Source organism: Amblyomma mixtum, chromosome 2 (assembly GCF_055824585.1).
Source record: "Amblyomma mixtum isolate Tamu chromosome 2, ASM5582458v1, whole genome shotgun sequence".
Taxonomy (NCBI): Eukaryota; Metazoa; Arthropoda; class Arachnida; order Ixodida; family Ixodidae; genus Amblyomma; species Amblyomma mixtum.
Genome location: NC_143013.1, coordinates 44,823,712 through 44,846,060, shown reverse-complemented (window position 1 = coordinate 44,846,060; position 22,349 = coordinate 44,823,712). Strand labels below are relative to the sequence as shown.

General features: G+C 44.9%; 1 protein-coding gene across 3 annotated transcripts; it reads left to right on the top strand.

The window, feature by feature from the left end:
- The first annotated feature begins 20 nt into the window (after positions 1 to 20).
- LOC149359178 (uncharacterized) lies at positions 21 to 21,324 on the top strand. 3 transcript variants are annotated; one of them, XM_089571427.1, is made up of 6 exons: positions 28 to 233; positions 364 to 547; positions 8,627 to 8,716; positions 11,320 to 11,634; positions 15,449 to 15,553; positions 17,655 to 21,324. In XM_089571427.1, the coding sequence occupies exons 1-6, from the start codon at positions 166 to 168 to the stop codon at positions 18,057 to 18,059; spliced, it is 1,167 nt and encodes a 388-aa protein (XP_089427553.1). In that variant the 5' UTR covers positions 28 to 165; the 3' UTR covers positions 18,060 to 21,324. The 3 variants fall into 3 exon arrangements, with proteins under 3 accessions (XP_089427555.1, XP_089427553.1, XP_089427554.1); XM_089571428.1 differs by having other exon boundaries at positions 33 to 233; positions 11,320 to 11,628; XM_089571429.1 differs by lacking the exon at positions 8,627 to 8,716 and having other exon boundaries at positions 21 to 233.
- Positions 21,325 to 22,349: the final 1,025 nt, after the last annotated feature.

Below are 22,349 nucleotides of genomic sequence, written 5' to 3'. Positions count from 1 at the left end.
CTAATCGGCCAATCCTGCTAATCTCGAATTTCGTCTGCTCGCCGTAGAGTCTACAATGGAGGCTGCCTGATCCCCGGAGCGTACGCCAGACGCCAGCACTACCAGCACGCCAGCGCCGGACTGAGTATTGACGAGACGAAGAGGTGCGTTTTGGCTTGCCATACAATGAAGTGCTGTGTGCCAGGATGCAAGAAACGCACGGAAGAAGCTTCACCGCAGCTGTCATTTCATCGGTGAGCTCATTTTTCTTCAGAAAAGAAGATGCATGCTGTCAGTGGCAAGATAGCAGTCGCTAGTTTCACGCGTTGTCCAACCGTCAGGTAGTTCCCGTGCAAGTAATTTGTGTTATGTGTCGTACAACAGGTTTCCGAAAGATTCTGGAATGAAGAAACTGTGGGTTGAAGCATTGGGCCGTCCGGAGACTTGGTCGCCGTCAAAATGGAGCGTTGTTTGCAGCCTCCATTTTGGTCCTGCAGATTTCAGAGGTGGCGGCATGAACCAGCGTCGATTAATGACTGAGGCCGTACCGTCGCTTTCGCACATCCAAGTATGTAAGATGCATTAGTTGCGTTTGTTAAGTTGCTCCGGCGATCTCAGTTCCTGGTAGGCGCGCATGTCATTGTCTGCAGCGTTCTAACCTGGAACTTTCGTGTGCATTTTAGCAACATTTATTGGACTTCACAAACGCCATCGTGCAGTCATCCACGCACCTGTCTTGAGCATTCGAACGGCGAATTATTTACGAGTGGCTGAAGGCACGAAACAAGGCTTTATCCTGCATGCACATTCCTATGCATCGTGGTTAACTCATTGCGCTCGTAAACTCAGTGACTCGGCAGCGCTTCTCTGAGCGCTGATGTACTGCCGCGATCACAATATTGCGGGACGTGGGAAAGCGTGGCAAAACTGCGTTCTGCGCCACCTAACGGCACACCCTCGCTCTTTCGACCCTTGCAGGCATCTCTGTACCGTCACTCCTACCTTACGCGGGCCGTAAGTGGCTCAGAACTGGCGCCAGGCGCCGCATCGATATCTGGCAAGCATCTGCCTAAGCCGCTGATGGGTGAAGCGGATCACGGGTTGCCTCGCGGCGCCGAGACTCATGGTAAAGAAGAGGGAGCGTGCACTTATGTTTTCTGTTTATTCTCGGCCTCCTCGCAGGCGTGACCACCAATTTTCAATGCGCAAGCGCTGAACGAACGGGCCACAAGGCTCCAAATGCCGGGATGACCAACTGCTTATGGTTGCGAAGAGCGTTGGTATACGAAGCCTTCCGCGAAAAATGCGGTTACATGAAGCAGAAAAAGGAAAAGTATAACAGTGCTCGGCAACAATTCCCTCAGGTGTGTCACGCGTGTCCAGCATTCTGCGAAGCAAATGCCCCGTGAACTTGGCGTCAGCGGTGCTCACTGGTTGTTGTTGACCTGCGGAGGGGATGGGAGCTGCAGAAGTCGCCGTTTTGGGGAAGTGTCGCTCACAGTGCGAACGCAGTAAAACAAAGAACACGTCACTGCGGGCCCCTTCCCCTTTACTCAAGTCGCTGCTTCGCGAAAAGCGGCAACTATCTTCTTAGCCCTTCTCAGCGGCTGGGGCCGACGCTAGCGGGATATTGAAGCGGCACCTGGCACCGGTTCCGACGTACATCCGCCGTGCGAAACGTAGGAGTGAGGGCACAGAGATGCTTGCGAAGAAAAAACCAGCAGGAGTGAGCCGTTAGGTGGCGCGGACCGCAGTTTTGCCACGCTTTCCCATGTCCCGCAATATTATGATCGCGACAGTACTTGCTTAGAAGTAAATCTTATATCTTCAGACTGTTCAGCGAAGAGATAACTCTTTGTAGACAGACTGCGGCTTCTGCATCGACAGGAGATAACATAATGATCGCAGAGCTAGTTGCCAAGAGACTGCTAGCGGATTCACCCGAATTTGGGTTTCTAGCTGTCGCTGTCCTTGTCTACTCTTTGTTGCACAACACATTTAGGCTTGATGTCATAATTAAAGTTAACCTATTCAGCATAAGAGTTCAGACATACCGCAAGTTCTACAGTTTAGGCAAAGAGATGTCACAATTGTACACTTTCTCTGTGGAAGTTCACAGGGGCAAGCCATGGCCACCATGACACAAGAGCAATTGTACACAGTTCTTCTGCAGCTACCAATTGTGCCTCCTGACACACCTACTGACAGCTGAGGCATGAGTTGATTTGAGGTCCGTTTGATTCGCCTGCACTCTCTGCACCAGTTCTGTAAAGTTGCGTGGTGGTGCCGCGAGTGTGCAACGCCAGTTCCTGCAGTGCAAGTGTAGCTTGGCACTGGCTACTTCCAAAACAGATGGCCGAGTGCAGGCCTGCTGGTCGTCTCCTAGCCTTGGCGTCGCCATCAAATCGCAGCCAGCAGCGTGGCTCCCATATCAATGGCCGCCAACATCCCGAACCGCGTGAAGAATTTTCAAACAGCACATCGCAGCGAGGTGTTGCCATGAATCAGCCCCGATGCAACCTCATGGCAGCTAAGTGAAACGCACGTGTGTTCTTTTACTGAACACGACTGAGGCGTGTGCGTGCCGACTTGCATGTTAAGCAGTGGTTGCAACAACGTGCATCATGCTGCATATACGCGACGGGTCTGTTGAGAGCACGGTGGTTGAAAGCAGCAAGGTGCTGGTGAGGGTCTCCGTCCCCAGCTCTTTTGCCACCTTCTTGGGTGGCCAATCACGTTCCTTAAGAGCCGGGCCTGTGTGGGGCGCCATTCTTATCGACGAGTGGAATAATTTGAGTATCTTTCCTGAACTAGACCTGCACAGCGTCTGCACTTTTTTGAAACAAATAGCGTCGTTCAGACGGCACCATCTTGCACTGCTAAAATGAATGGTGAAGCGCAGCACCGCGAGAACGAATTCACGTAGTGCAGGCAAATCAAACGGACCTTTGCTTAACCTCAAGTACAGAGTGCGATATGTCTGAATGCCAAGCATTCGACAGCACAAGTGCACTCCATTATCCACAAACATATCTAAGCACACGCAGGTGGTCACAACAGGCGAACAACGTCCATTCCATAAGAAGATGAATCTAGTATCTAAGCACAACATGATACAGCACACAGACAAAAAGCCAGTGGATGGTTGCAAAAACCTCATGCATAATGTGATCATTTGGCACTGCACACTATAGTGTGCCATGTTGTTGTTGTTTTAGACTTTATTTTCGCACTAACCTAAAGGGGGAAGGGTGATGGGATCAGCCTGACAGGAGCCCTTGAGCCCACTTGCATGCTGCCGCTTGGGCATCTGCATCAGAGCTGCTAACCAGTGCTTCCCAATGCTGCATATTTTCAATGTTGCTGTGTCTTTTTGGAAGATTTGAGCAACTCCACATCGTATGCGTGAGGTTGAGTGGCTGAGAACAGAATTTACATGTACCCATGTACAAACAGTTAGTGTGCCATGAGTTTTATATTAATTTATATTTATTTTATATTAATTTTATGCATGAAAGCACATATGACAAGCCTTGCTCTCTCTCTGGTCAGCACACTGGGACCAGCGTGACCGGCTGGCATCAGTTTGGTATGGTGAATGTACTGCGTAGAAAAATGTGCTGAAGCCATTGCAAAACTATTTACAGCGGGTTGGTTGGTTTATGGGGTTTAATGTGCCTAAGTGGTTCAGGCTATGAGGGACGCTGCATTGGAGGGCTCCGGATAATTTCGACCACCTGGGGTTCTTTAATGCGCACTGACATTTTGTAGTACACGGGCCTCAAGCATTTCGAAATTCAGCCGCCTTGGCCGGGATCGAACCCACGTCTTTTGGGTCAGCAGCTGAGCACCATAAGCACTGAGCCGCCGTGGCAGCTTGTTTACAGCATGTGTTAGTTGCTCCTGCACACAAGTGACTTCCCCTGCATTGCTTGTGGAGGATTTAAATAAATGCGCATCCGAAGACGACATGCTGAAAACATTGCAAACCAAGCTAATGAAAACCTCTCAATAACACTAGCTAACATTCTGAGCTGGTTCGAACGTATGATTTAAAGAAAATAAAGCGAAGATTCAAGAATATGGCACATGAAAGGTCATGGTAGTGGATAAAAGCACAGCAACAGAGCTGTTGTGAAGGTTAAGTGCTCAATATTGTCTGATGGGGAGACAAATTGTACACAGTGACATGCAGCTTAATTCAGTATGGCTGCCTTTACGGAGTGCCACTTTATTTAGCAGTTGGCATCTGCTATAATCCACGATGACTTCTAGGCTGTGCCGAAAAAGCTGCAGAGCCGAAACACACCCTCTCTTCCTACATGGAGGAACATAGTCCCTGGCTGCAGTTACCAGTTTCTTCTTATACACAGTATATTGCTAGTACTTGTTATCTAAGGCATATTTCTATAGTCGGATACCACTTAAGTCTGCAGTGAAGCTCCACCCACATTCAGCCTCCGCGCACAGAATTTCTTCGCGACGAAAAAGTAGTCCGCTGCTTATTTGTCTTTGTACCTAAACAAGAAGCTTATCGCAAGAAACAAATTTTGATACGTATAGTCAAAGAATGAAAAGCTGAAGCTGATTTCGTTTACTGTTGCGATTGGCCAGCAGAGTGACACAGGACATCACAGACCACGGCCCTGTGTTAGCAACTGTTGTTTTTTTTTTGAAGTTGTATCCTTTTGTATTATAACTGCACATTTTAGATGATAGAAGGCCACGCCAGTAACAGTTTCTTTGATTACAATGAATCATTTAGACATGTCCGGTTACACGAAGCAAAGCAACCACACAGCGAGCAATTTGCCAGGCGGCTGTCATGCGGGCAAACTGGAGTAACACAGTTACAGATGTTCCTCCCCTATAGTAATAGTAATAATAATGATTATGATTTATTTCCATCACCGTAAAGTGTTTGAAGGGATGGGAATAAAAGCGGTTATCGCTTGACAAGGTTTCCACCCCCTGTACAGCAATTGGGCAGTGGCATGCGACGGCACTTCTGAGAGAAAAAAAAAAAAAGACAGCAGACAAATACACAATCACTAGCGTGTGTAGAAATCACTAGCGTGTGTAGCGTGTGTCCAAGTAGTTTGCGGACTGCCAGAGGTGAAAAACGAATTTCCGGCAGGTTTTGAGCTGGTGAAGTGAGCTTTCAGGATGTCCAAGAAAATCAAGTGTAGGAAGCTGACCCATGCATTCAGCAGGTAGTCTCTGGGACTGAAAATCACTTGCATTCACTGCCGTGGCTAGAGCATAACGTCGAAGAAAAGACAGGCCATTTTTTATACACCTGATGTTTGTAGGACTGAAGCATCTGTTTGAATAAACTGGATATTCAAGTTAAACGAGTTTTAGTGAATAAGAATCCACTGCGCATTACATTTTGTGTAGTGCCATCTGCATCTTAGTTGGTGAGCCTGTTGCGGTTTTTCAGTGGCTAAACCTTAGGTTGCAAGATCGAATTCTGGCAATTTCAAGTGGAGGAAAAATGCAAAAATGCCCATGTGCTGCGCATCTTCAGTGCGTGGCAAGGAACTCCAGGTTTTGGAGTTTTAGTAGGGGGGATAAAAAGTTCACCCAGCTTAACCACGGCTGACAGTTCACAACCACCGCCACCCCACCGTGTGATTGTGATAGTTACCGAGCGTACACTGACTACGGCGGGCCTTGCTCTGAGGGGGAACAAAGGAACGACACTTTGGCTGACAAAAACAAGGGATTTATTGCTACAACAACAATAACACTGGCTAGCAACTAAATACGCAAAGGAATCGAGGTCGTCCGACTCGCCAGCAAAGTTACGAGCGAACGTTGGCCCACACTAGGTCAGGGGAGAAGTCCTGAGGTTAGAGGGAAAATATCCCCATTAGGCCTCGCCTCTCTGGTGGAGAGCGGAGTGCCGCACCGCCACGTCCGTGCGCGACCAGTTCCCGAGCCGAAGAGAAGAGTGCTATCCCTAGCGTGCACTGCAGTCATGCTCTCCTTGGCGCTTGTGTCGCTCTGACACAAGTGCCCTCTCTTATTAAGGTAACTAACTAGGGTGGGGCGGGTGCATTGCTGGAAAGCAAACCAAAGGGGACGACGCGGGCAAGTCCCCACAAGATGGTCGAAGCTAATCTTGAACCCTCCACTTTGGCGTGTCTCATAGTCCAGGTACACTTTCGGGGCTTTAAGCTCACTATCCATACCATAGCATGCTGAGCCACAGCATACCATAATGTACCATTTCGTACAGTAAGCTTAATGGGAAGATTTTTGGTTTTATCGAATAGATTTTGTTCAGCCTTGTGCCCGTTTCTCCTTGTCTGCCTCTTCAATGCATAGCTTTCTATCCAGCGGCAAAGAAGTGTCAGGCTAGCACATTGGTCTTGTCGGGAGGCCATGAGCTACGCTTGGACCCCGCAGACTTTTGAGCCTAGTGTGGGATTGTAAGTTCGATGGCATTGGGGCAAAGAGTAAAAATTGGCAAGCATGCTCATAGGTTGTATTGTGAGGCACAGACTGAAGGTCAGGGCAGGGTTTCTGTTGCATTTGGTCTATATGCAACCAACTTAACTGCTGTTTTTCAGCTTGTGCTACGTATAAAAAGATAAATTCTCTCAAGGCCTAACTCTGACAAGAAATGTGTTATGCTGACGTCGCGAAGTAAACAGAGAAAATAGGATCTATTTTGTTAACATGGTGGAGAAAACATTAGCAACCAGCTGTGATACCAGCTATATTCCCTCTAACAAGTTGTTTGCAGGGCTGTGAAGGCCTGGGCGGTCTGAGCCAATCAGAGCCGTGTGCAGCAAAACGTGTTCCTCTGCGCCTCTCACCTTGTGACCGGTGACTCCATCCCTGGAAAGGAAAGAGCACCAGTTTCCAGCTGTTGTGTGAGGGAAACTCGGCCAAGTCTGCAGATGCTATGTTTACGAATGGCAGTGCACCACTTCACAGCAAGCTTCTGTAGTGCTGTGTTTGTGCAGACTTTTGCTGATAATTTTAGCCAAGAATTAAATGCTCACTATGCTTTCAAAATTTCCATCCCGAACTACCTTTTCAATTATCACAATAATTTTTTGGAAAAATAGTCACAATACTGCTCAGATATTCAAAGGACTATTTGTTGTCTTCCTTGGCCTTGACTGGACGAGAGAACTTCATCTTTCACAGCGCCGCAAACAACTTGTGACAGGCATCACTTGTCCAAAGTCAAACAAAAGTCTGATTTCAACTCCTCGATAAGATGTGCATAGGGTTTATCAAATGCAGCGTTCCTCATGTTTGTACTTGCACAACATCAGTGTACTATGTTGGATTGATTATACACACTGGATGAAATGCACTGCTTTGCAAATTGAAATTTTTTTTTTAAACATTTCATAATTTTGTGTGATATTTTTAGTGAGTAATGTAGCTCTAAACCAGCAAGGCAGAGTTGTCATGACTTTTATTCCAAAATATCACAAAATTTCACTTGCTTGGTTTTACACTTTGAACATAAGACAAAACTCGGTCTACAATTCAGCCAAATTCATTATACTGCTACTTACATGTGCTTGTTATGTAAATCATGCTATTTTATTCTTACACTCTGGCACGAGTTAAAGTAGTATAGACACCTAACTTTTGGGTGCGCGTTTTTTTCTTTGTAATGGTGCTTAAGGCATTATTATACATAAATTACCACGTGGTATTCTCTTACGGCCACTAAAGAATTTATAGTCAAATTTCTTTCTCGTGCTATTTTGGTATTGCCGTACGATGTATGCCGTACAGCCGTACAATGACTGTGACTTCAAAGTGGGGTTATAGGTCACGTGAGGCATGAAAAAAACTGCAATTTAATCGTTGCTTCTACATATATTGTCATTCCGGCTCCTGAGTAAGGCTGGCTTCAGCACTGTACTGAATTAAAACAATAAAGCAGTAGTTATATCACAGTTTTTCTATGCATCATGTGTCATATAACCACACTTTGACCTCACAGCCATCGTTTGGTCATTGAAACAGAAACAGCATGACAGAAAAATTCGATTATAAATTATTTAGCGGCCATAGGCGAATGTCACGTGGTGATTCATGCATAATAGTGTCTTCCGCACTGCCACCCAATATAGGCGTCTTACTCCTTTAATGATCTGAGCTATACCTTGTGCTCTGTTAATGTACTCGTATAGAGCTGCACGATCCATCAAGTTTCAGAAACTGGCATGTGGTTTGAAATGTGTGCTATCACAGCCCATATATTACACTGGTATTGATATATCCTTTTTCAACCACTGACCTGCCTTATTGCTCCCGGCCGCCGCGGTGGCTCAGTGGCTATGGTGCTTGGCTGCTGTCCCGAAAGATGCGGGTTCGATCCCGGCCGCGGCGGTTGAATTTCTTTGAAGGAGAAATTCTAGAGGCCCGTGTACTGTGCGATGTCAGTGCACGTTAAAGAACCCCAGGTGGTCGAAATTTCCGGAGCCCTCCACTACGGCGTCTCTCATAGCCTTAGTCGCTTTGGGACGTTAAATCCCATAAACCAACCAACTTGCCTTATTGTTCCCACCATCAATGTCTCTTTTGAAGCATGCATCTAACAAGGACCCTTTCAGTCAAGAGAGCAAAGGTGTAGTGTGTGATGGTGTACTGTATCTCCCCTACGCAGTCACTTGCAGGGGACCCTGCGTCAAGAGGGACTGAAGTGGCACAGGGACAGAAGGCTTTCTATGTGGGCCTGCAGCCTTCAGGTGAGCCAGTAAGTATGGGTACATCTTGCTTGAGGGAATTCTGCCAGAAGTGGTCCACTGAATAAAATGCAAGGACTCGCTCAGTACGGTGCATTTCTTTTAGCATCACATATGTATGTTCTGTCTTTTAGGACTGGAACTCTCAGTTGAGTATTATAAAAATCGGACCCACACCAGTAGGGGTTTGGTTTATGGGGATGTAAAGGACTATGGGCACCTAATTTTATTGCTTGTTTTCTTCTTTCAAATAGTGCACTAAACGTTAGAATACATGGATGACCGTGTGGTTTTCGCCTACAACCTCTAAATAATATATAATTGAATTTATTCTCTCATGCTGTTTCGGTGGCACCAACCGAACAATGGCTGTGATGTGTAGTTGATATTTCGGTTATGTGACGCACGAAAAGAATGGCTGTATAAACACTGAGCCTGCTTCAATAGCTAGAATTACAACAAACGATGTATCAGCAGTTGTATTGCTGTTTTTTTTTTTGTGCCTTGCGCAACCTAAACATCAATGACACATCACAGCCATCGGTCGGTTGATGAAACTGAAACTGCATCAAAAAGAAATTCAATTATAAATTATTTAGTGGTCGTAGGCGAATACCACGGGGTGCTCTGTGTATGCCAATGTCTAGCGCGTCGTTTGAAAGAAGAAAACACACAAGCAGAAATATGGTGTCTATAGTCCTTTAACGTCCCAAAGCAGCTCAGGCTATGAGGGACGCTGTGGTGAAGGGCTCTGGAAATTTCTACCACCTGGGCTTCTTTAACATGCCTTGACATCGCATTGTGCACGGGCCTATAGAATTTTGCCTCCATCGAAATTTGGCCGCCACGGCCGACACCGGTAGTGGGTCATTCCTCACCAAATGTTCCAGGTGTTGTGTTTGACCATTTCCGATTTGTCCCAAAATATTTGTGGAAACTTATCATAGCGTGCGTAATCTCAGTCTAAAATATTTTTGCTGAAAAAAATTTATTCATGAGGTGAGCTCAGTTCGAACATTTCGAAGAGGCGTGAACCAGTGCGAACCAGGCATTGCTCAATAATTGATTTAAAAAAATCTAAATTTTTAGAAAACACTTCACAAAATTTTTAGTGGTGACATTTGCACAGATTCTGGCTTTCAATATGATTTGGATCATGTATTTTTGGACGGTATAAATATTTTTTTAGAATTTAAATCCAATGTAAAAATTATACTATTTTGACATTTTTTTTTTAAATAACATCAACTTCCTCTCGGAAATTAAGAAATGGTCGTCTTTCTTCCGTTGATGTCTGTTGCCTATAAAAAATGTTACATCTGAAGAAAGTGATTACATCGAAGTGAAATAAAGTACTGAAGTTGCAGAAAAACTCGTTTATTTCACTCGTTTTTTTGCTCTTGGCTGCCTGCTGGCGCCATAGCAGGTCCGTTCGAACTTCGAAAGTGAAAACGATCGCGCTTATCACATACCACCTGCCGAATGTCATGCTATATCTACCTTAGCTCCGGCCCTAAAGATGCACGACTGTGAGTGAGGGCAAACAGTAGTGGTTATCTGGCCATAAATATGCCATGCCAGGTGTCGTGCTCTGCAGTGAAGAAACCTTAAGAGATGACGAAACTTGGGGCATGAGAGCTCGACTTCAAAAATTTTTTTCTCACTTTAAACAAAAATCACCTTGATTAAATCTTCAGAAATGAAAGGCAATAAACTGTTCTACTAAACCCACCATCGTTTGAATTTTTACTTGTACCACCCCGGGGTGAGAAAACGGGTGTTTAAGTTCAAAGCATACTTTTCTAGAACTTCAGTATTTTATTTCACTTCGAGGTATTCACTTTCATCCGATGTAACATTTTTTATAGGCAATAGACATCTAGGGAAGCAAGATTCGAAGTAGTAAAATTTTTACATTTGATTTAAATTTATGCTGTCCAAAAATGCATGATCTGAATGATATCGAAAGCTAGAATCTGTGCAAATATTAAAAAATGTGTGGAGAGTTTTCTAAAAATTTAGATTTTTTAATCAGTTATTGAGCAGTGCCTGGTTTCACGCCTTTTCGAAACGTTCAAACTGAGCTCAACTCATGAATAAAACTTTTTTGAGCAAAAATATTTTAGGTTTAGATTACGCACGTTGCGCTAAGTTTTCATGAATTTTTAAAAAATAAATCTGAGGTGGTCGAGCGCAATGTATAAGGCGTCAGGCTTGGAAAATGACCATAGTGCTACATCACATTCCTAAAGGGGGTGTGCACTCAGCTGTACATGGGAAGGGATTTTAGATCATTTTATAATTGTGTTATGTATAGCTTTTACTGTGTCTCAGTGGCATTTGTCAATGTGGTTATTTTGCAAGTCATACATTGTTATGACATGGTTAGCATTATTGTGGCAAAGTAAGCTGTATATTGCACTTTAAGAATATAATGGTTTTTAATATACTGCCATGCTGGAGACTACAGTGCACATTTGTAGTGCTGTAAACAAATATCTGTGGTTTTTTAAAGGGTTTTCTGTAGGCTTCTCTGAGACCAACATTTGCCTTTGGGGTGCCTTTGGGGTGCCATTGTAGCCTGTTTAATTAATGCAAGTAAATTTTATTGCAGCTGCGGTTACAGTTGGTGTGCCTGATGGAAGCGAGGGGTACCGCTGAAATTGCTGGTCCCTCTGACACTGCTAAGTTAACTACAGCTGCTGCCACAGAGGAAAGAGCATCATCAAGCCAGATGCTTGCAGTGGAAGACATCAAGGTAGAGGAAGCCTCAGTCGAAGAACTAGAAATGGCTGGGCCTGCTTCTCCAATACCAGATTCTGCGGACGAGGAGAGCCAAGTTCATGCCGACGAAATGATGGATCATGACTACTGCCGCAGTGAGCTGCCTTTCAGGCCCGAGCAGAGTGACGACGAGGCCACTGTGAGTGTTAGTGAGGAAATTATTGGCACACTCCCATGTGCTTCCTTAGGTGGTGCCGTTGTCCACATACCTGCCTAGAGGGCGTGCTCGATTTTACATTTTTGATGGTCCCCACTCCCTGACGGGCCCCATATAGCATTTAAGGGCATGACGAGTTAAACACGATCCATGTCAATGTACATGTGCGATACTGTCTTGTATAGAGCCCTAGGCCACTCGTAAATCACTCCAGTATACTCCCTCACAGACATGGGCACCCTTACGAGGCCGTCCTCACACTCACCTCATGAGGGCTTCACTCGGTGAGGTGAGGGAGGATTAGTGCAGAAAATTATGTGAGGGCAAGGGTGAGGGGAGAGAGGGTGAGGGTGTGTCTTGCTACATGCAGTAACTATTTAAGAGTGCCACAGCTGCTTGCCTGCTCTCGAGATATGCGGCTGATCTTCTGAATGCCTGTGTGCTCTGTAGTACACAGGAAAACATCTTGCGATGTAAATTTTCATTGCTGGCTGTTCGGTTGTCCTCCTATAATGCGTATCTAATTATTATGGAGCTGCAGTGTAAAACTTTCTCGCGTAAAAAGTTATATAGCTTCACAAACAGCCCACAGGGCAGCGAGGATCATATTTTGCTTCCAACTCAACCTTGGATACATGTAAACACATCAGGAAGTGTTGGCCAGTTTATGGCTCGGCTAGTGGATATTTAACGTAGGAAAGAGTACACAAGCTGAGAAACACAGCGAAAATTTTGCAACACAGGCTCTGTGTGCTCTTTTTTTTTAATGCCATAGCATTAGAAGGGTCATGAAGGCGAAAACTGTTGGCAGCATCTGTGTGGAGCCTCCACCTGCTGGGTTTTTGGGAGGTGTCGGGTGGTGTGTTAATGTGATAACATTAGGAGGGCTGTGGTGGCAGAAATTTTCCGGCACCATCGGTGGCTTCAGCGTCGGGGAGCAGCTGTCTGCAGCTTCCCTTCGCCCCTTCACCACCTGTCCGTAGGCAGGTGCCGGAGTAAGAATGACTGAGCAGAAATGAAAGTGGCAGGTGGTGACTAAGACTGAAATCGCTAAGAATTGCTCAGCAAAATTAAGGATGACTAATAATGGCATCAGCGACACAGTTGGCGAGGATTCCTGTCCAGACCTAACATTTGCCAAGAATACATGGGACACAGAATGGAACAACACTGGGGAAGAATTTGGCAGCGACCACTACATCCTTTCTGTAGTGCTGGCTTCAGCGGCAGTTAGAAGAAAGGTAGGCTAGCGCAAGGCCAGGCTAATGTATTGGAACGCATTCAGGAAGATGTGCAGCCAGGATTCGATAGACACTATGGAGAAGTGGAGTCACGTGTGACAAGAAGCGCGAGACACCAACTTCAAATTCTTGCAAAGGATAGCAGATATACCAGAAATAGACAGCCGTCTGTTGCATCTTTGGGAGGCCCGTAGGAGACTAATCAAGAGATGGGAAATGCAGAAGTATAACAGGCGACTTAGGCTACGCCTACCGTATTTTCTGGTGTATAAGACACACCCTTGTATAAGATGCACCCGCCATATATGCAAGCTGTCATTGAAAAAGTTCGTATATAAGACGCACCAGTGTATAAGACGCACCCCAGTTTACCCAGTTAGGCTAGTGAGGCTTAATAAATCCGCTTTCGCGACCATCGCGATATGCACCGTACCTGTGAGAAATTCTTAAGCAACGCTAAGTGATTGAAAAAGGCAACACTCACGCCATACCCGCCCACGTTTTAGCAAAAAAGAAAGAAAAAACGAAGGAGCTCCCCATGAGTACATCTTGTCTTGGCTTGTCTTCACAATGGCGAGAAGCGCGATTGTCGCCATCTTTTGGCATTTCTCATTACTTTTGCTTGGGGCCTCCAAAACGGCCGCACGTTTGTGCTCCCGAAGACGTCATCCCTGCCGTTTCATGATAAAGTTCACCTAAAAAAAGTTGCGCACAGCGGTTCCGGTATTGAAGCATTAACCGTGTTACAACCGCGTTACTGGTAGTGATATATTTTCGGTGAAAAAAGCTTGAGCATGAACCCGAGTAATCTCTGAACTCGGGAAAAAAACGAAAAATTCGCATATAAGATGCACCCTTGTATAGGATGCGCCAGCAAGATTTTTGAAAAAAAGCCGCGTCTTATATACCGGAAAATACGGTAGTCCAACTCTCAGCTTAGGCTGAACAACATGTCCTAATCCTGACCAGTCAGAACTGGGACCAGCTATGCAACTCACCGCGGGGAACACTTGGCATTGCCAAAACCTGGGGCCTGCTTAGGCACATGATTGATCCCACTAAATACAAGTCTGAAAATAGCAAGGCCTTGCAACACATCACCTATGCTTTGCAGGGTGACGATGCAGCCCTTTCACGTAAGATTACTGACCGGTACATTGGAGTGATCAGCTGCACAGTTAGCAAAGCAGAATACCAAGGACTGGAAAACTCTGAACTAGATAGACCCATCACTGAAGAAAAGGTCTACGCCGCTGTAAGCATGGCAACAAAAAACACGACACCAGGAGGGGACCGCTTAGGTAGTGCAATAGTCCGAAACCTGGAACCTAAGCAGATTGCCAACTTTAACCAAGTACCTATATAAACTTTGGGAAGCAGGGACCATGAAGGAGAGCCATGAAGAAGAGGAAACGGCATTAGCTTTGCATTCCTTGGGAAAATATCTTCAAATACAATCTGCACAGGAGGAGAGTTGTTATACACTGGGAGGACGTCTATAAAGTTAATCTTTAAGGGATCAAGGAGAGACTGCATGAAGCAAATCTGTGGATTATGCACACGAGACCACATGGTACTAAAAAATGCTGCAGGTTGACAAAGAAATACTTGAGGTGTGAAGAGGTGAGTCACACAATTTAAAAAATGTTTGAACTGTTAAGAAGCAAAACCTAGCTGATAGAGATGGGATCAACTGCCAAGCGCTCCTACATTCACACCCTCTTCTTCCGCTTCCTTGGCGTTTTCCATGTGTGCACGAGGCGTCACAATTCACATCATCACAGTCTCGAACAACTCATCAGTTGCACCGGCGACGCAGGCATTTCAGAATGAGCGCTGCTACGGCTGTGGTGGATTTTGCTTTTAAAACTGTCCGGCGTTTGTGGCGATGGAGGAGATCGCTTCAACGTCTATGTGAGGCCCCTGCCTACCAACCATGGCAGGTGGCGTTTAGGGGAATTTCCCCCTCTCCACCTGCCATCCATCCCACTCTCCCCACCTGTAGGGAAGAGGAGAGACTCCAGACTAAGGATGACTCAGCAGAAATGAATAAAAGAAGCAGTTATGAACAGAAATGGAATAAGAATAGAATCAGAGTATGAATGAATTCAAAATTCGAATACATAGATCAGCGAAAGACAGTAGAGTCAGAATTCGAATAGATTGATGAGTGAAAGAAAAATGCCATCAAATTTCCTCCACATCTGTCCAATTGATCGTCCCTAAAATTTTTGTTGGCAAATTCACAAATGTGAACATATTATAAAGCACTGACGTTGTGTAGGTTTATGGCGTGTCATTTGGCGATGCCATTTGTACCGCTGCATAAAGGGCTAACTTCTTAAGGAGGTTTCTCACTTGTTCACATACGGTTTGTTAGCAAAGGGTTACTGGATTACATTTAACTCAACTTTTTGGCTTTTCCTTGTTCTCATTCAAAGCTGTGGTCTGCAGCTCTATGTGATTACTTTGTCTCCTTTTAACATTAGGAGACAAGAAGTGAAATTCACTTATTTGCTCATGTACGTGTACCAAAAATAGCCATGCTGTGTCTTATCCAGATGACAGCATCAGAGCAGGGGAATGAAACACCAGAAGCCACTGCAGGGCCATCTTCAAAGACCGTAGTTATTGCAGCCACTTCGCCAACATCAAAAGGAGGCATGGTAAGAAAGCTACAAGAAATTGCCTGTTATTATTGGCCAATTGTGACTCAAAACGATAGAAGCTCAATGGAGCTCATTTAATCTCTGTCATATAATAACTGATTGAGCTGTTAATTACCTTGCAATGCAGTAGTGCCACATGTTTTAAGCAAATGGAAGGTGACCTATCATTTGTGCACGTTTCGAATATGCAGCTTTCTACATTACTGGCAAACTGAAAATATTTTCGTGTTTTGAAAATGCCACGGCAGATTGTTTACCACACATAGTGTCTCACCCTTGCCTCATGGGAAATTTAATATCATTTTCATCGAACGACATTAGTTAAATCTAATGCTTTTTTTTAATGCTATTTTGAATGCCATTAGGCATTCAAAATGCTCATTCTAGCCACCCTACCTGTGAGCGGCTTGAAAGCATATTTGCACGAAATTATTGAACACAACTAGCCACCACGAGTCAAGACAAAGTCAAGCCAGCACTTGAGCAGCAGGCATATGGCAGAACTTGTAATGGACAGTGGATGATTTCCAACTATGGCACCGTGACGTTATTGCTGCCGTTCTGTTTACGGACAACTGCTGCGACAAATCACACGGGTGCACTTAATAATCACTGTCGACATTGCAGCTGCAGAAGCATGCACATTCAGCAACATGCACTATATATACTTCTAGGGGTCATACCATATATAGACCATTTTCCATCTTAGCCTACGACCAGTTCGTTGGAAGTGCGCTGACCGCCTTCCATGCAATGTTTTTGTTGTGCTAGCTTGTTGCTTAACACATTTTTGTCACGTTTGTGCTCTTTCGTGCATTTAGTGCTATGACGACAAACTCGAGATCCACTGGGAACCATTGCGTCGTCTTCAGATGCATCAGCTACTGAAAGTGAAAAAAATTGGGAATAGAAACATGTGTGAAGCTCATGGCCAGCCATGCCGGCACTATGGTTGCAGGCTTTTTCAGCTGCATCGACTTTCTGCGGACAAAGAGCAGCGAGGCCTTAGGTTGCAAACATTAATAGAAAAGACTTCTCGCCTTTTTTTTCATCTCGCGTGTGCTCAGAATACTTCATCTGTGGGAAAGGGACGGACATAAACACAGCAACAATTTTTTTATTTTTAGTACGAACGAAAGGGAAGTAACTGTTTCAATTATATTTGAGCTATTTATGATTTTAAACAAAAAACTGTACCTTGAAATCTACTTTTACTCAAGTGAAAGTTGGACAGCGACGCATCCCCAGGGATGGTTGTGTGCCGAAATAAAGACGAAAGCCAAGTACCACAGACTGTTTGACAGACACTGGCTTGATGTACTTAGATAACTCAACAGTCTAATCTTGATGCGATTTTTGCGGGCTAAACTCACCAAAGCAACATGGCGAACCAACGTATGCACTGAGGGTGGGATTGCGATGAGTCTATGCAAGCTTCCGTGCGTGCACATTCGATCAGAAATGGAAGACCCAGTGCAGAGCAAATGTCTGTCCCTCAAGGTGCTGCAGGCCTGTCACACTTTTTCTGTGCTCTGTGTGCAATCAGAATATAACGATATAAAAAGCCATTCGTAGCAAACGCCTTTATAACAAGTCGTCACTAACCTTCAAAGCTAATCACAGGTGCAGTCAGTGCACGGTTGCGATTTGACGAGCTTTTGCAGCTGCCGCCTGCTGTAGCTGCCACCTACCACGGTGCGCAGTTTGCACACTCTGTGCCTTTTCTTCACTCTGCGCTTGGCTATGTAAAGTAATAAATGACAAAAAACAGAGCAGATTTCAGAGACAGCCTTGTATGTGTGATCTCCATCATGCCCTGCTGTAAGTGTAACCATTAGTCAACAGACCCGAGTTACTGAATGGAGGCTGTTGTGCTTACATGCTTGCTTTTCTGAGAGCATTCGTGCAACAGGCAGCACCAGTATGAGATTTTGTCGTGTCGAGGCACCAGTTCAGATCCTTGTGGCCATAAAAATTGCTCTGCCTCATCAATTGTTTTACATTGTACTCTGCAGTAAAACCTTTAGATAAGCATACATGTTCAGACACTTGCTGAAGTCCCTTTTGTGGTAACCTTCACATGCACAATCTTTTCCAGCCTCAAGCAGATGGGGACCTACGTGGAAAGGCATGCCCTCTTTGTGGGGTGAGACGTTATGCTGCCACCGACGTCTCCACGAGGAAAAAAATAAGAACACTGCAGCAGAAGCAGCGCCGCCTCAAACAGAAGGTTGCTCGTCTTCAAGATGTAATTAAGGATCTTTCCAAAAACAGAATTCCTGTCGACGAGAATGTCAGCACATTACAAAGCCTTGCAGGCTCGAAAGAAAATCTGTTGCATGAAATGCTGAAGCAGTCGGGCGAATCACATCCGAAAGCCTATTCCCCAAAACTGAGGGAATTCGCGTTGACACTGTACTCTTGTTCACCTAAAGCATACGAATATGTACGAACTGTTTTTCACTTGTCTTTGCCACATTCAAAAACACTGTCAAAATGGTAGCAGCTCATTGTTGGGATTCATGGTTTCTCCAGAGAAGCTTTATCTCCAAGCTAGTGCAACATCAAGCTACCGTACACTCTGCGGCTTGGTCGTGGACAGATTGTGCACAGATTGTCTGTTAGGAGACAGATGCAATTGGACAGCAAAAGCTTTTACATTCATGTGGCTATAAGGACTGGTGTGAACAGTGAGAGCTCCTAATTGCCAAGGATACGTTTGTTGTAATGCTGGTGGCAGTCGGTGAAAAGTGGAAGCAGCCTCTGGCTCACTTCCTCATCATCAGTCTTGGAGGCGAGCAAAGGTGTGTCTTTGTGCTCCAGCCTGCTTCCTTTGTACAGTCAGGGACAAAAGTCTCCGGACCATGTGTTCCTCTAACGAAGCCGATAGCTCTGCTATTAGTCGCCGGCTGCAGACCACACTTGTGGAGGTAAAAGCTAAATTTTTGTTCTTTCATCTCCACATGTGCGGTCTCCAGCCGCTGTCTGATAGTGTAGCTATAAACTTCGTTTCAGTAACACGTGGTCCGGAGACTTTTGTCCCCGACTGTACATAAGAAAGGTGCACACATGAGTCTGAGTTGTGATGGGGCAGCTGAAAATTTTTATGTTGCTGTATCTTGACTGCAAACTTGACTTAAACCAGCTGGACACATCTTTACCACCCCATGTCGCAAACAATACTGTTTTTGCACGCCATATACGTAAGCTTTTGCTAAATATGTCATGCGGAAAAAGGTGTTTGGGAATGCAGGCCTCATGATGTGGAGACATGTTGAACAACTGAAACATTCGAGGGATTGCATTTAGCAAACAAGCTGCTGAGGCGGCCACATATTAACTAGAAATATCAGCCTACGAAGGCATCTCTTGCAATGCAGGTCTTTGCTACACGTTTGGCCGATTAATAGTGCAGGTTGCAGTGTGCAGAAAGTAACAAGCTAGCGAGATCTCTCAGCCATCGAGTCATTTATAAGATGTGCAATTATTGTATTTGATTGACCTTCTCAATTCACAGAACAACCAAAGGTGTGGAAAATGTCCGTGCACCATTTTCACATACCTTAAAATATGACTGCCATTGGCACATACCTTAAAAAAGTAAAAGGGTGCTTTTTTTTTTTTTTGGCAACAGAAACAAGCAGAAACATTAGTTTCGTTGACCTTTTGCCATTCAGAGTGTCTTTGCTTGTACAGTCACTTTAATCAGGACAGCTAGCTGTTGGTATACGTGGTTACATAAAATATGCCATATTTTCCGGTGTATAAGTCTCGTTTTCTTTTTTTTTCGTTGCTGTGTGTTATACAACAGTGTGACTTATATGTGACAAAAAATGACACGCCACTGTACGCCATCTTTTGCTGTGCCCAGTAACTATGTTTCAAAAGAAAATCTATATGTAAAAGAGCAAAGAAAATGGAAGTTATTTTTAAAATGTTATCTTATTGGTAGAATCTCACCACAACCGGACTGAAGGCAGCGCATCCAGCTATATCTAGTCCAGCCAGTTTTATTTGCTGAATTTTTGGTTTTGGCGTTAAATCCATTTTGCTCATGCGCTCCTTGTGTTGCTGTTGTTCAACATGACGCCACCTGTGAGGCGAAGAAGCTGCGATGCAAAATTAAAGTTACAGGCTGTTGAGTATGCGTTGCAGAAAGGCCACCAAACAGCAGGGAAACAGTTCTACATCAGTGAAAAAAATTATTCGGGACAAGGCCCAAACCCGTAAGACTTCTCCAGTTGATGAAGGCAACAAAAATGGCAGACTGCAGGATGAAGGCACGCTAGCTGGAGCTCAAGAATCATCTGTACACGGCAATTACCACAAGCTTGTATTTTCGTCGCTCGTTGACAAAGAGATGTTAAGCGAGTTTTTATAGTTCTTACCGATTGAAAAGGTACATCTTATACATCGGTGCGACTTATATGCGTTTTTTTTTTCCCCTGGAAAAAACTGCCATTTTCTGTAGAGCACGGCTTATAGACCGAAAAATACATAAAGTCAAGAAGATCTTTAACTGTTGTTTTGCCGCATTTAATCCCTATGGGCACTGTAATAACAATTCAGCCGCAAGGCAGCTTACTGCAATATTCGAGCTGCTTATCGTTCAGAGGAGGCGGAAAGACATTGCTGGTTCAGTCTCTCATCTGCATGAGCAAATCAGCATTCTCTGTGTGAGCCCAGGCATGTAGACAGGGTAATTTTTTATGGAAGAGGTCCAGGGTACTTCTTATCAAGGGAGAGCTGCATGGCCAGCAAGAGAGCTGTGGGGGGGTGCTTGCGCGTGTGTGTGCTCATTTGTCAGGCCGTTTTCTACACAGCTCAAAGCAACCTAGCAGAAAATGACCCACTGTTTCAAAAACTTCTATATATTATTGATGAACATTGGACAGTGCTTTGATCTGGGCAAAATTGTATTAATTGGCGATGCTGTAGCATATATTGCTGAATGTACATGCAAATTGTGTATGTCCACACTTACTGCACCACCTCAGGATAACAAGGTTACTCCTTGATCCAAAAAGAGTTGCGTGGTGTATTGATCCATCCTTCAAATGATATTTGTACAAACTGCCAGCAGTGTGAGTAGGATCTGCACTGAGCACTGGCTTTTTTCGCCTTGTATTGTGGCTGCTTGCAGCCATGGTTTCAGTGGTCCCAATGACAGCCTTCATTGGCAAAGACCTTTTCAGGGTTCCTGAGGAGTATATAACCAACAACCTTGTGCTAGAGAACTACTCATCACAGATGGGCAATTTTAGAGCACTGTGATGTCAGGACGGCATATGCTGCAAAATCAAAGACAGAGGGACTTCTCCTAGAAGATGTATCACAAAAGCGCGTCAAGCTCACTGTAGTGCCTATTCGCTTTTTTTTTTCTCCTGGTGATAACTGAAACTCCAGTGCAAGTGCTGGGCACCACAGCCTATGTAATGAATGCGATTTGGCTGTATGTTGCAATGACTGCCAGATATTTGTGCCTTAGTGTAGATATGTATATACTATAATGCAGACCATTTGAGTGCATGTACATAGGTGTGATTTTTATATTAATAAATGACAGTGACATTACTTAAATTCGTCATATATTTTAAACAGGTGCTGACATTAAATTTTTGGTTGTGTGTGTGTGTTGTTTATAATGATTGCTAAAAACAAAATTAGTAAGCTCCTGCTTGGGTGAAGTTATAGTTCACAGTATGTATAAATAAATAAGTTGCCACGTTGTATTCACCTAGGCCCAGTAAATGATGTTCATCCATTAATGCCTGATGTTGCAAATTCTCTATACACCATTCGCTATATACAGGGTGTGCCGTATTTATCTGTCCGGGTTGTAAAAATTTCTCCTGTGCAAGCAAACTACTGGCCTATTTGGTCTCAAGCATGAACCGCAGGGTAGCTTTTGATAGTCTGCGTTTTACAATAAATAATTTAACATCGGAACTTGCCTGAACTGGCTGGAATCAGCGAAAAACTGCAGTCATTTATGCGCAGAATTTTCGTTGAGGCGAGCGGAACAGCCGATCTGAGAGGCTGCGCCGTCTGAACTGCGAGGCAACCAGTGTGCCTGCTTGGAGCTGGGGCAAGTCTCGCAGTACCCCAGATGGTGCAGCCTCTCAAATCTGTTGTGCTGGCCTCGACGAAAATTTTGCATACAGACCGCAGTTATTCGCTGATTCTGGACGATCCAGGCAAATTTCAATGTTAAATCACTTATAAAAAAAACACAAACTATCATAAGCTACCTTGTGGTCTGCTCAGCACAAATAGGCCAGTAGTTTGCACCGGATAATTTATTACAACCTGGACTGATAAATAGGCAACACCCTGTATATAGCGCCATAGGGCTGTTTTCCTGCATCACCGGTTATGTCATCGCTGACCAATTCATTTTTTTCTCTGTCATTGCAGAAAACTAAGCCTTCAGTCATTTTGGTATGTGCCCCCAGCGGCACATAAGCAACGACGTGTAAGGCGCATAAGCGCTGCCCCCCCCCCCCCCCCCCCCCCGACTCCTGGCTCGGGTGACCCTACCTTCGCCACGCGTTCTCAGGCCTCGTCTAGCCGAGACGCGCATATGAATATTTTGCATACGGGAGCAAGCAGTTGTTTTTTTTTATTGCCACGGCTCGCCAGATTTGGAAGAATTTAGGCTGAGCTCCATGTACGCAAAAAACTCACGCGAAGGCAATGGCGACGAGGGACACCGTTGCGTCAAGCATCTTTGCCCTGTCGGTTGCCTCGTCGCTCGGATCTGCACCAACAGAAAATTTCTCTCGTCGTCCGG

What these genes read in the sequence shown, in the direction of transcription:
- LOC149359178 (XM_089571427.1), top strand. Translation starts at nt 166, where the DNA reads ATGAAGTGCTGTGTGCCAGGATGCAAGAAACGCACGGAAGAAGCTTCA. An exon ending in CGTCGCTTTCGCACATCCAA is followed by an intron (nt 548 to 8,626) that starts GTATGTAAGATG and finishes TCCCCTACGCAG; the next exon opens with TCACTTGCAGGGGACCCTGC. An exon ending in CAACATCAAAAGGAGGCATG is followed by an intron (nt 15,554 to 17,654) that starts GTAAGAAAGCTA and finishes AATCTTTTCCAG; the next exon opens with CCTCAAGCAGATGGGGACCT.